Genomic DNA, 13,618 nt, shown 5'->3' on the forward strand with positions numbered 1-13,618 from the left:
TGAAGTCTTCAGTTACATGGGACCCAAAACATCATGGTAAAGTCAGAGCAATTTCAAAGACATTATTTGCACAGCATGAAAATGGTTCAGAACTGTGTATAGGGAGATTACACAATAGATCACATGGAATTTGTGTAAAAATACATGCTAAGGAACATCTAAATTTGAGCAAAGAATCGAAGCTAACTTAATTATTTAAGAAAAACTTTTCCAAGGAGAAAAAAACAACTATATTTTGCTGGGAAAGACAGCAGGGGGATCCCATTTATTTTCTGAGAGAAGGCAGCAACCTCTGACAAGTGGATCACCTTAAGGTGTTTTACCGTGACACGTATTTTGGAAGCAAGCTGAAGACAACGTAGCACAGCATAGTCAGACCTGAAAAGCAGGAGAGACACTCTGACAAGGCCTATGTTACGGAGGCTTTCCTCTCTGACATTGCATGACAGAGGTTGCTTTGCTGCATGACTTCACTGCTCTACATGATAAAAGTGGGCAGAATAATACATTCCTTGTTGTGTTGTTGCTGATGCAGCAGCTGAATGTTTTTTTTTTTTTGTGATCCTTAGATTCCATTCATTGCAATCCTTCTTCTCTCTGTCTTTCCCACCCTCAATGATGGTTTCCTAGCCCAGGACATCTCTTTACATTCCTGTCTTTCCACTATGGTGATGTAGAAGAAGATTTTCTCCATTTCTAGATTTTTTTCCAGAGGACAGGCATACAATGATCTCTCCTCTTTTCCCCTATCTCTGGCAGGATAGAGAGTGCCCACAATCATCACTTGGTGCTCTAGTCATGGTGAGAAGAAATACCTATGTGATCAGTGGATGAAAGGACTGAGATCCCCTAAAGCAGGAAGGATTCCCTGATCACTGCAGGAGAATGTTAGGGCTCAGGAGGCTTGAGCATGCAAAACAGGCCACCTTTGACACCCCTCAGCAGTATCCTACAGGGTAGCTTGGACAAAGCTGACTCATGCATGCAAACTGAGGATGCCTGGGATTTCTACAAGTCTGGCACTGCAGGCAGAGACACAGCTCCAGCCATGTTGCCTGAGATGCAGAAACCCAAGATTGAGGCTGGAGGACCTCATGTTTGTCTTCATTTAGCCCACACCAGGGGCTAAACAATGCCAGTTTTTCTCTCACCAAATGTCCCTTCCCTGACTAAGGAAGGGAATTGGAAAAAGGAGGGAGACTCATGGGTTAAACTTAAACAAATTTAACAAAAGAAAGAAACCAACATCAATAGTAATACAAAACACAGAAAATTATACTTAGCCCACAGAGTTGCAGCAAGTTGCTCCAGGAATAGTAATCATTGGGAATGAAAAAGAGTTAAAGAAAACAATAGCAAAACAAAAAAAAAAAACACCCCTCCCCAGCAAGCCCTCCCTTTTATAGTGAACTTGATGTTAATAATATAGAACACACCTGAGGGCCAGCCTGGGTCAGCTGCCCTGGATTTAACTGCTAATGGCCTCAATCACCATGGCTGGCCACAAACTGAAACAAAATCTAACAGGAACTTGGTTCTATAAATTTTATCCCCAGGAAACCAGGACAATGTTCTACTTAACAAAACCATTGTGAGGAAAAAGAATAGTCTGGAGAAGCCCAGATGCTATCATAGGATGCCCTAAGCTACCAAACTAATCAGGAAGAAGTATGAAAGGTGATTGGTTTGTAATGTTTAAATACTTCCACAAAAATGAAACAGCCATTGCTAAATGGGCTTCTGTCTCCTTATAGCAGAGTCATGTATGAAGAAGTTGAAGGGCTGGAAGCACAAACTAGAGAGTCATAAAGTCTAAGGACATAATTTCAACTGTGGGCATGATTCGCCTTTAGAACAAGCTATCAAAGGAATAAGACGATTCACTCTCTCTCTTCAAATCAAGATTGCCTCCTATTGATAAAAAAAAAGTGCACTAAATACAAGTTACCGGGAATTCTGAGCTAAATCCTATGGCCTTGGGTGTACAAGGCATTAGGGATACAACTCTTTAGACTGGGTTTTCTAGAGGTCCTTCTAACCTTTAAAACGTATGAATCTCTCCTGCAAAGTTGCATGACGGTATCATCTCATGCTGCTCTGTGACTGCACCAATATTTATGCAAAAGACACTCAAGGTTGGTTTAAAAATTCCAAAGCTGAAGAATCTACCATATTACTACAGGGATTTGTTTCGGTAGCTACCCACCCTCACCGAGAAATACTTGTGCTTCACTGCCAGCCTGGATTGGCATAGCTCCAGATATGCTGATGCCAGGAGCCTCTCCCCATGGATGTGATCATGGCTATCGTCCATTCCTGTTTAAATCTGTTCTCAAATAAACCAGAGAGAATCCCTAAAACCTCAAAAGTCTCTCAAGGCATGTCACATCATCTCCCAGTACTCCATGCATTCCTGAAGCTCTTTTCCAGCTCCCTACAATTTTTCAAAATCTTTTCCTGAACTACAGACACTAAGCTTGAGATGAGGTATTCAAGTAATGACCCAGTTTTAATATCATTTGAATCATAATACCAGAGCAATATCCATTCTTACTCAAAAATACCATAACAGAGCAGACAAATATCAAACAATGAATAAAAACTCAAAAAAAGGAGCAATGAACTTGATATCCTTTATACATTGACAGGAACTTATAAATAAAATGCAGAAAGTTCTTCATCTGTGCGTGTAGGGATAAACTGGGATTCCTGAGAGCATACAGCTTCACGCTCCTGGTCTCTCCATGACTCCCCATATGCCCTTTGCAAAGGGTATTTTTGCACTTTCCAGAATGTACAGTTTCCATGATGTAGAGTACTGAAATTACTACTATCTGGTAGCTAGTCACATGGTAAAAAGTGGTTTCAACTCTTTCTATAAACATTGGTGGCTCTTATCAGCTGTTACTCGGGGATATGTTGACAACTGTCAGTTTATTTCTGAATATTTGTATTTAGGAGTCCAAAATTAATGCTCACGTTCAAGGTTGATGTGGCGAAACTTACACCAGAAAGAGTTAATGAGAACAGATTATGTACGACCAGTAAGCTGAAAGTCGTTAATGTGAAGATGGCAAATACGGAAAGCATCAGGTACAGAAACAAGACAGTTAAGCAATCATTTCAAAAGTTATAGTGACTAAATAATTTGAGCCTCATTCACCATTACATTATGCAGTACATAATTGCTCATGTTTCCAGGTTCACATCTCTTATCATCATGAGAAAGTAAATAATAGCTTTAAATGAGATCTGAAATTAAGTTCAGTGTTGGAAAACATTGAAGTTCTTTTCAGCCTCATCTAAACATTTCCCTCTCAAGATAATAGCTTTCCTACCTGTTCACAGAAGTTTGCAAATATTTAATTCAGAATCAAATCTGGAATGCTTATGCTTTTGAAAGTATTTTCTTCACAGAGGGGGGAAAAAAAAAGAGAGAAGCCTGAAACTGGTGTGAGGATCACTGCTTTGAAACAAGGTGAAAGTCAACAGAGCACAGTTAGCCCAAGAGTCAAAACCTGTTGAAAAGGAAAGGGGACAGAAGATCAAGCAAAACGTGTAAATACTGGCTCTGTAGGAAATCTCTGCAATGTCATAGTTTCAGCTAGCACACACACTGGAAAGAGAAGTCATCCCATAAAATCTTTTCACTTCCACACCACAATTGCCCTGGCACCTCTGGGTGGCCCCATGCTCCTCGCAGTTCCCTGTGCAAAGGAAGTAAAATCCCTGTCGTAGGGGACCCCAGAGGGTGTCTGTGCCCTTCATCCCTCTCCAAAGGGAGAGGAGATTTCTGCTAGCCCTTTCTTGAGGGTTGGTCATCACATTCAGGGAAGTGCTGGTTTGTCTTCTGCTTTATTGCCTGGATATTTGGGGACTGTAAAATCCCCCAGAACACACAGAAGGCTGGGTATTTTTCCAAACCGTATGCAAAGGGAGCACATAATTTGACTTCCTTCCTAGGCTTCTTAATTCCTCTGGACAAGTCATGCCAGCAGAAAAGCATATTACCTATGTAATATGGCCAGGATAGTTGTCCAGCAGAGCCATTCAGTCCCTTTCTCCAGCAAAGCCCTCCTCCAGCCAGGCTGCCCTCACAAGCACATGGTCTTAGATAACTCTCCCAGCCACAAGACCCTGCTTGTGCCCTGGCCGCACAATCCCTGCTCTTCTGAGAGCCAGGTCCCTCCCTGAAAGAGGGGCAGCTGGTCCCACCAACCTCCCACTTTGGAAAGCATGGGCACCTTCACCCTCCTTGAGAGGCATGGGTTTGATCTCAGCCCCCAGCATCCACCAAACCCTCTGCAGGGCATCTCCTGCCAGTTCAAAAACCTGCTCTCACCTCTTTTATTCTGTGCTCTGGGACCCAGGGAGCAGATGTTGCTTCAGGTGGGCACTGTGGTGGTGCTGCTTCTCCCTGCCTGAGTGCTGCTGGCCTGCCTCCCTTGCCAAGGGCTGGAAGCACCCATAACAAACTGCTCCAGCCACACCCAGCAGGTTACAGGCAGTCCCAACCAATTTTGCGAGTGGCACAGGGCAGGTCCCCACATCCCATGCATGTGGCAGAGGCCAGAGGGGAGGGCAGCTGACACCAGCGCAGCCCCAACGCAGGGGACGTGACAGCCAGCCCACAGCAAGGCAAGAGGGGCCAGAGCTGCTCTCGCCCAGCACCGTGGAGCCCATGCTGCCTTCACCTGGCAGAGACCTGGAAACAGAGGCAGAGCGTTCCCGCGACCTGCCCGATAGCCGGAGGGAGTTGCTATGGCTTTCCTTGTCTTACTGAACAAGCCTGGGGGATTTAAAAGCAAACTCTGCCAGCTTGAATAGGGGATTTAAGGAACTAGCTATGAAGATGAGAGGAGAGACCACCAAGGATTTACAGGTAAAATATATATTTTGATTTAAAGGTGTGAACTTAGAGGCAGGGCAAAGAGTGGAGAGAGATGAGCAAAGGGTTAAAGGATGATGGAAACATGGAACAAATTAATCTTATCTGGGTTGCAGCCAATACACAAATCCACATAGTCTTTCTGCATGGAGGTACCTCCCTGAATTATAAAGGGTAAGGGAAGGAGGACTCACATCTTTGTCACTAAATATATCATCTGTGTCTCTTAAATCTGAGCCAGTGGAAGAGTCAAACACTACGAGCCAAATCCTATTTAATTTATTCAGCAACACATCTGTGTGAAATACAGTCTAATTACAGGCATTAAGTTACTTTGCCATGGCTGCAGCCATTTGGCTTTTATTTCCAGCAGGCTCTAATTAAATTATCACAATGCAGGAGCAGACAAGTTTCCCTTATACGTGACTGCAATTAAAGACATGCAATCACAACATTTTTAAAAGTGACTCTGATCAGTTGGTTACGGTAAAGAATAACATGTAATAGAGCAGTGACTCCACTGTTAAGACCAAAAGAAGGTTTCTATTTCAATAATCTAGTTCCCTTTTATTACGAGTTCTGCTCTTGGATAATTTATTTAAAGTTCATTACGTGTCTACAGCATATATCATTTGCCCTCAGCTTGGGCTGCAGAAGTCCCATTATGGCCAATTACTTAGTGTGATAAAATCTGCCACAGTACAAACCATTCCTTAATTAGATTTAAGTTTTGTCTAAATTCTATTTGTAATTCAGACAGCAAAATAATAAGGCCAACAGCAAAGACTTGCTGTCTCCTTTCTTTGGTCCCTGTGGTAACCTGTTAGGTTGGATGTAATCTTAGGGCAGTTCAGCACCAAGACCCCACACCCACGTGCTTTTCTTGCAATACTTGTCCCTACTTCGCATTTCCATAACCAGTGCAGGGCTTGGGGGGTGGCCTGGCCTGTGAGGGAGTTCCTTGACCTGAATCCAGCCCTAGCAGATACCTCACTGATAGCAAAGGGGATGGCTCTGAAAGCACCTGAGAACGTGAGGGTGTCAGTAGGGACTGCAGTGGCTGAGTGCCACTGCCGTGCTCTTTGGTGATCGTAGGTACTTGCTCTCCAGCCCCTATAGGTTTGATGCAGCAGCACCCTGGTTGGTGGAAAAAAAAGCTGCTGACAAAATGATAGTCCTACCAAAGCACGAAGAAAGTGGTGCGGGGAGCAGCACCCAGCCGTGCCCTTCAGCTCGCTCAATAGCTGTGCACCGTGAACATTGCGGTGTGCACAGCCCTGGTGCTTCCAGACACAGACACCGCGCCGTGACTTGCTGCTGCAGGATGGGGCCTTTGCTATCAACCTGGTTAACCATTAGCCATACCAGTGCCTTCAAGTTTGTTTGGGGACAACGGTATCGCTGCATTACTTCTTAACTGAATTCAAGCCACTGATTTATCCAAGCCATCCCCTGCACCATCCCCAGCCATGAGAAGAGGTTTGAAGCTGTTTTGCTCTTTAAAAAAAAATGCCAGTGTTTGGCATGCATGTCCTCAAGCTCCAGCTTCAGTTTTCAAAGTGTTTTAAATATGTTTCAGCCAAATGTTGCGGTCAGTTCATCATACACTGTCTCTGCTGCTCCTTCCTCCTCAGGGGGAGGACTCCTCACACTCTTCCCCTGCTGCAGCGTGGGGTCCCTCCCACGGGAGACAGTCCTCCATGAACTTCTCCAACGTGAGTCCTTCCTGTGGTCTGCAGTTACCCACAAACTGCTCCAGCATGGGTCCCCCACGGGGTCACAAGTCCTGCCAGCAAACCTGGTCCAGCATGGGCTCCTCTCTCCATGGGGCCACAGGTCCTGCCAGAAGCCTGCTCCAGCATGGGCTTCTCATGGGTTCACAGCCTCCTTCAGGCATCCACCTGCTCTGGCATGGGTCCTCCATGGGCTGCAGGTGGATATCTGCTCCACCATTAACCTCCATGAGCTGCAGGGGGATAGCCTGCCTCACCATGGTCTTCACCATGGACTGCAGGGGAATCTCTGCTCCAGCACCTGGAGCACCTTCTCTCCCTCCTTCTTCACTGACCTGGGTGTCTGCACAGTTGTTTCTCTCACATACTCACACTCCTCTCTCTGGCTGCAGTTGCGTATTTTTTTTCCTCTTCTTAAATATGTTATCAGAGAGGTGCTACCACCATTGCTGACGGGCTCAGCCTTAGCCAGCGGCGGGTCCATCTTGGAGCCATCTGGCATTGGCTTTGTCAGACATCGGGGAAGCTTCTAGCAGCTTCTCACAGAAGCCACCCCTGTAAGCCCCCCCACTACCAAAACCTGGCCACGCAAACCCAATACACTGTTCAAGTCCCATATTGTATCTTGAAAATGGCTGCTTTGTAAAGTTGGATGAATTTATTCTAAAGTTTCAGAAAACTTCTAAGACTAATGTCTAAGCAAAATGCCATTTAAAAATTTTACAGGGATAGAAATTTACATAGACACTAATGACAAGCCTAAAAATAGCCTATTTCTTTGCAACATCAATCTTGTTAATGAACTAAAAGAATGAAATATTCCTCTACATGTTGTTTCCAAGGAGCCGTGAGAAAAATGTTAACCAATTCCAGTATCAAAAATAATATGAAAACATTTCAACATCTGCCCTGATTTCCAGTTAATTAACAAGGATGCAAATAGCATTTATGGCGCAGTTACGTTCTGGACATACCTCTCTGTACTTTTGGTCACTAGCACAAAATGATTAGTCTGGTCTTCTGCTCCGCTTGACCCCTGATGAGAGCAGAAGATGAACTTTATATATCAGGGACACACATCACACACATCAACATGAAATCCCTTACATTACAGCTTCATTGTGCCTGTGCAGACCCTTCCCTGAAAATATATATTGTAAAATAAAATTATATCTCTCTCTATATAGATGTGATAGAAGGCCTCTAGATCAGCATGAATTCTCACCAAAGCACCAAGGCCTTTCCTTATTCAATAAAGGCACCTTAATAGTGGCACTGACTGGAAGTTGAAAGGAAAGGTGTAGTTATTAGTTGTTTTTAACAGACTACAAGAAAGTCTTGTCTCTCAGTGTACACTAAGCATTTCTCTCCTCCTTAAGCGCTAAGGAAAAAACATGAACACAAGTGACAACTTAGCCAGCCCCACCACCTGGCAAGACTCTGAAGGTGATTTTCCCAATTGCACTGATGTGGAAGTTGGTCTGAAGACTTCATACCTCCCCATTGTGTACAGCATCATCTTCCATGGGCTTCCCGGGAAACATCATTGCTATTTGCGTTTACAGCTTCAAGATGAGGCCTTGGCAGAGCAGCACCATCATCGTGCTGAACCTGGTGCTCACGGGTCTGCTCCATCTCACCAGCTGTCTCTTCCTGATACACTGGGAGCGCTGGATCTTTGGCAAATTCATGTGCAAGTTCATCCGCTTTGGCTTCCACTTCAACTTGTACAGCAGCATCCTCTTCCTCACCTGTTTCAGCACCTTCCACTAGGTGTTAATTGTCCACCCTATGAAGTTCTTCCACATCCAGAGGAAGCAGTGAACAGCGGTGACTTGCGCAGCCACTTGGGTGATCTCACTGGCAGTTGGCAGCCCCGTCAACTTCTTGATCTCCTCAAAAGAGGTGCAAAACAGATCCTTATGCCTCGACCTTACCAGCTCTGAAAACCTGGTCATAATCAGGTGGTATAACTGGCTGCTGACTGGCCTGGCCGCCTTCTTGCCCTTGCTGACGGTGACTCTGTGCTACACGCTCATTATTTACACCTTGGCTACTGGGCTCCACAAGCAGACTTGCTACAAACAAAAGGCTCGCAGACTCACCATTGTCCTCTTGGTGGTCTTCTATGTATGCTTCCTCCCCTTCCATGTCTTCCGGGCAGCTCAGGTTGAACTACATTTGTGTCCAGCCAGCTGTCACATGGAGAAGCAAATCCACTCTGCCTATATCATCTTTCGGCCACTGGCTGCACTCAACACATGTGGCAACCTCCTGCTTTATCTCATGACCAGGGCTAACTTCCATCAGGCCATCCTCTCTCTTTCAAGGTGTAAGTGGAGTAAATACATCCAGCAGCCCAGGAGCAATAATTACGTGACCACGTGACCAAGTCACAAATTGCATTAAAGTTATGAAGGAATCCCAGCAAACCCGGGATGGCTTTGGTGCTGTAAGCTCCTGCAAAGGCGGGTGTGTTCATATGGCAGCAAGAATTGCAGCTGGCTTCTCCCTCTCCCTGCAGTAGAGGACTTGTCAAAAAGCTGTCTCGGGAGCAGGTTGATGTACACCTCTCTTAACAACCAAAGAAAAGGGAGTGAAAAGAAAAGATTGTAAGCCACCTCAAAGGTGGAAATTAAAACTACCTGACTGAACTGTTTCCAAAAATATTTGGGAAGTGCAGGGTTCTCTCAGTCTGGGCTTGGTGGTTGATTACAGAAACATGAAGAGCTTAGTTTGGATGTGAGAACAACTTCCATTGATTTCAGTGTTGTCACTGATGCAGTGCTTTTTTTATTACAGCCTGAATGAATTGCAGCAGATATTATCACAGTTGCTGAAACTGCTTGAATTACATACTTAGAAAGCACCCAGATAAATCAGATGATGTTTTCAAATGAGATGGACCTGATGAACTTCACTGAGGAACTGAATGGTGAAATCTTGGAGCTGGCCTAGGGAAGGATGAGAGGAGTACCAGAGGAGGACATAAATGGTGAATACAAGGAGATATATATATATATATATATATGTATATGTACACAAGAAGAGAGAGATATATATAAAAGGAGATACATTATCTCTCGAAAAAATGGAGGAACAAGGAATTAACAGTCACTTTAATGTCCATCTCAGAAAAATACTGAAACAGACAATCAGACGACAAGTCTACGGAAGATGAATACAGGTGGATCTATCAGCTGTGTACAATCCCAGATCATTCTGATTTCCTACTACAAATTAACAGGCTCGTACATGAAGGAAAAGATGTCATATATCTTGACTCCAGAAGGAGTTTTGACACTGTCTGAGATGGCATTTGCGTGTGTAAGCTAGGGAAACAGTCTGGAGGAAACTATTTTCACTGGTTACAGAGCTGTGCTCAGATAGATTGGAGATGGTAGTGATTTACAATCAGAGTAGGCGGAGCCACTGACTGGGGATTTGACCAGTCTGTCCTGGGTTTAGGGATATGCAGTGTTTTCATTAACAAATTGGATGATGAAATAAAGTCTGGTTATTATATTTTCAGATTACATGAAGCTGAGAGGACAAAATTATGTTGACAAATTGCACCTCTGGTGGGAAAATGGGCAGGATGCTGTTAGACAGTGACAGGTGCAAAGTACTATGTTTAGGTAGAAATAATGAACCGTAAAAATACAAAAGGAGAAAAAAATATTTAGGTGGCAGTTTGGCAGAGAAAGATCTGTGGTTACCATGAATCACAGGCTGGACAGGAGCTGACAGTTTCAGTGGGCTGACAGTGTCTGCTGTGGCAAAAAAAAAAGGCAGGTGCCATGCTGAGATATATAAATAAGAATATAGTGTGTGAGATGTGTGAAGCAACCCTTACACCCTTTGCAGCATTATTACCCTCCCCATGGGAGCACCACGTCCAGCCTTGGAGGCTGCCCTTTCACGAAGACGTGGATGAGAGGAGTGTCGTAAGAGAACTCAGAGAAACAACCAAAGGGGAAGGAACCGGACAGAAAACTAAATGGTCTTAAAACCCCTGAAGGGTGGATATTAGGAAGGACCCTCTCTCAGGATGGGTGATGAAGCACTAGAAAAGACAGGAGGAGTCTCCATCACCATGTGTCTCTAGGAGTAGGCTAGCCAGGCGCTGAGCAAGAGGGACACAAGCCTGCCTGACCTCTGGAGGTCCCTTTTGGCCAAGAGGCTCTGTGATGAGGCACACATTGCCAGCAATGTTGATGCTAGTGAAACAAGTTGTGCCTGGGAGCATTCCCAGCACCAGAGCTCATCCTGCCGTGCTGCCACGGCTCTGGGGAGCCTCGGGAAGTGACTGGCTAGCAGCAGCCAGCATGCTGCCAGCAAAGCCTGGGCACCCTCCACGGGTTAGCACCATGTCCCATGGGCAGCCTGCACACAGGCAGCGATGCACAGGTATTGCACCTACGTAGGACAAACAGTGACATCGTAGCGTTTTAACATGCCTTGTGGATATTTAAACTGCTTTATTTGGTAAAGGCTCAGCCATCAGATACATCTGTCCAAAGCAGTGCTGCAGGCCTTTTGACCCATTTTCTATTTTAGATTGTCCTCTTCTTTATTGCTGTCAGTCTGAATTTTACAGGTTGCCACTAGATGGTGATCATTCATGGTCAAACTACTTGGTTTCACGTATGCATGTTTGATTCAAATCCACAAGTTACACAAATGCACAAGACAATTCACATGAAATGAATATTTTCTGACCTAGATTCATAACATCCCAGCTGTCCAACTTGGGCAAAAAGTACAAATGCACTGCACAAATTCTCTTCTTCCACATAAGTGAAAGCAAAAGATGTGTCTACCACATACATATACACATCTGAAGGAGTGAATTAAAAACTATCTTTTTTCCTCTCTTGGAGCATTTTTAATTCGTGTTCTCAGAAGTTCTTCCTTCTCAAGCCCAAGCTGAGCTTATCATACACGAACAGAAGTTCTTCAATACAACTACACACACAATATAAAATGGAGCAGCTAAAGGTAAAAAGTGTGAAATGGCAGTGTTCAAGGCTTTCCATCTCTGACAGCAACAAATCCCACAGTTTCAGTGACTTGGAGAGGGGCTATCTTTTTGCTTCCTCCTCTCTTTCCTTGACATAGCTGTTGTTTGATTGCCTTCCTCCTATCTATCTCACCTGCTCATCCACCACCTCTCTTAGTTTGGGCTAAACTAGCTAATTTTAAAGTGCTAAAGTAGATTAGGGAACGGTCCTGGGAGCCATAGTTCGCTGGTGGGGCAAGAACCTGCAGAAGAAGGGCAGTCACGTCTTCCATTAGCATGGCTGGATCTGGAAAAAGAGAAAAGCTCAACCATAACACTGGCATTTTTAAAGCATTCAAGGACTGGTCAGGTGTTCTGCGGGACTGAGAGATCATTATCTCATCTGACTCATTCCTTTTACTTACTGTGAAGGGTGACATCTTGATAGCTTCTATTTTTAGCACCTGTTAAGTTTACTGCTGAAACAAGGATAAGTGCTTCAATTGCAGTAAACAGGAGGCACTTTCCAAGCTCTGTATACGGTGTGACAACACAGCTACATAAATTACTGCACTGTTGTGGGCTAATTCACAGCATAATTATGCTCCAGTAACCAGGTTTCTGTCAAAAGTCTCTAGCATGTTTGTCTGCAAAGCCAGTCATGTCAACTCAAGTACCTACCTGGTACCTGGGACCACGGAGGGACCAAGAGAATAACTTTGCAAGGTAAACCTGTCAGGGGGGTGTCAACTCTGATGATACTAAAGATGACATTTTGGAATTGCTGACTGCTTTTGTAGACACGTCGAACCTTATTCTTCAGTGACTCACGTACTGTCACAGATTGCAGCAGAGCTATTTTTTACCCTTAGTTGTCAGGAAAGACAATCAGCAATTTTTTTCCTTTTCTCCCCAAATCACGTGTTCCCATAAGAAGTGTCAGCAAAAGGCCCTCCTCATAATCAAACCTCCTAGAGAGCAAAAATACTGACTGTAATGTTCTGCGTAAAAAATATTTTGCAATATCTGTCCTAATCTGGCTGCATCTAGCTGCCTTTCAAGTAATTCTGTGTCGTACTGAACACCTAAGAATAGAGTGTGAAGTAGACTGCATGTAGCATCAGAATGAATGGCTTGGTAAACAGCTAGTAGAGAGAAAGGCTAAAATAGCTTGAGAATGGTCTACTCTTACAAGGTCTGTGTTGGATATTGATGTGAGACAAGGCTGCAATTTTATCCCGATGTAATGGTGTACGCAGTTGGGATGCTGCTGCATCAGCTGTCCAGTGTAACTGTGCGGTAGTCCTCCACCACATGAAGCGGAGGGTAGTGCCAGGCTCACCACTGAGTCATTTAGACCTCAGATAGATGTTGCCATTTTGCTGATGAGGCTAAGTGAGCAGAACAAACTTTGAGTGACTGCTTCTATCTGTCAATATTTTCTACTCTGAAAATGCAGGTTGAGCGAACCTAAACTTTAAAGCAGCAGACAACAAATTAACACATCGCTATTCAACGCCTACCAGCTCCAAAATGCATTTGCCTTTCTCTGCCAGCAGAAAAGGAGAAGAGATGTAAAGGAAAATACTTTGTGTGTTCCCTTAAAGCTCCCTTACGTTTTGTGACAGTAGAGGCATTCAACAGTGTCAGCTGATGCCATTTCAATGTAAAGGCAACACAATTAAGTGTAGGAGAGGAAAAAAAAGTTTACCCTGAAGAAAGTGTATTTCAAGGCCTGTTTTCTGAATAGCTACTGGAAAAGAGCAGTACTTTTGACCAAGGTGTCTTGCTGACTCGGTACCTGAGCTTACCGGGTGCTGCAGTGGAGAGCAAAGCGAGTCAGACACTTTCTAAAACAGGAGAAAAAATACATTCCTGATTTTAGTCAGAGCTGGACTCTGGGGCCAAGGAGAAAAAGTAAAGTTGGTAAACGCTGGACTGAGTGTCTTTCTAAAGTAAAATTTAAAGCTCAAATGTCAATTTTTTAAAACACAC

The 13,618-nt window shown here is 44.3% G+C and overlaps 1 protein-coding gene across 1 annotated transcript; it reads left to right on the plus strand.

The window, feature by feature from the left end:
• The first annotated feature begins 8,015 nt into the window (after positions 1–8,015).
• LOC137660442 (2-oxoglutarate receptor 1-like) lies at positions 8,016–9,009 on the plus strand. The gene is given in 2 exon segments (XM_068395304.1): positions 8,016–8,143; positions 8,145–9,009. Coding segments are annotated over 2 exon segments (993 nt in total).
• The last annotated feature ends 4,609 nt before the right edge of the window (positions 9,010–13,618 follow it).

The sequence above is a fragment of the Nyctibius grandis genome, chromosome 2 (assembly GCF_013368605.1).
Source record: "Nyctibius grandis isolate bNycGra1 chromosome 2, bNycGra1.pri, whole genome shotgun sequence".
Taxonomy (NCBI): domain Eukaryota; kingdom Metazoa; phylum Chordata; class Aves; order Nyctibiiformes; family Nyctibiidae; genus Nyctibius; species Nyctibius grandis.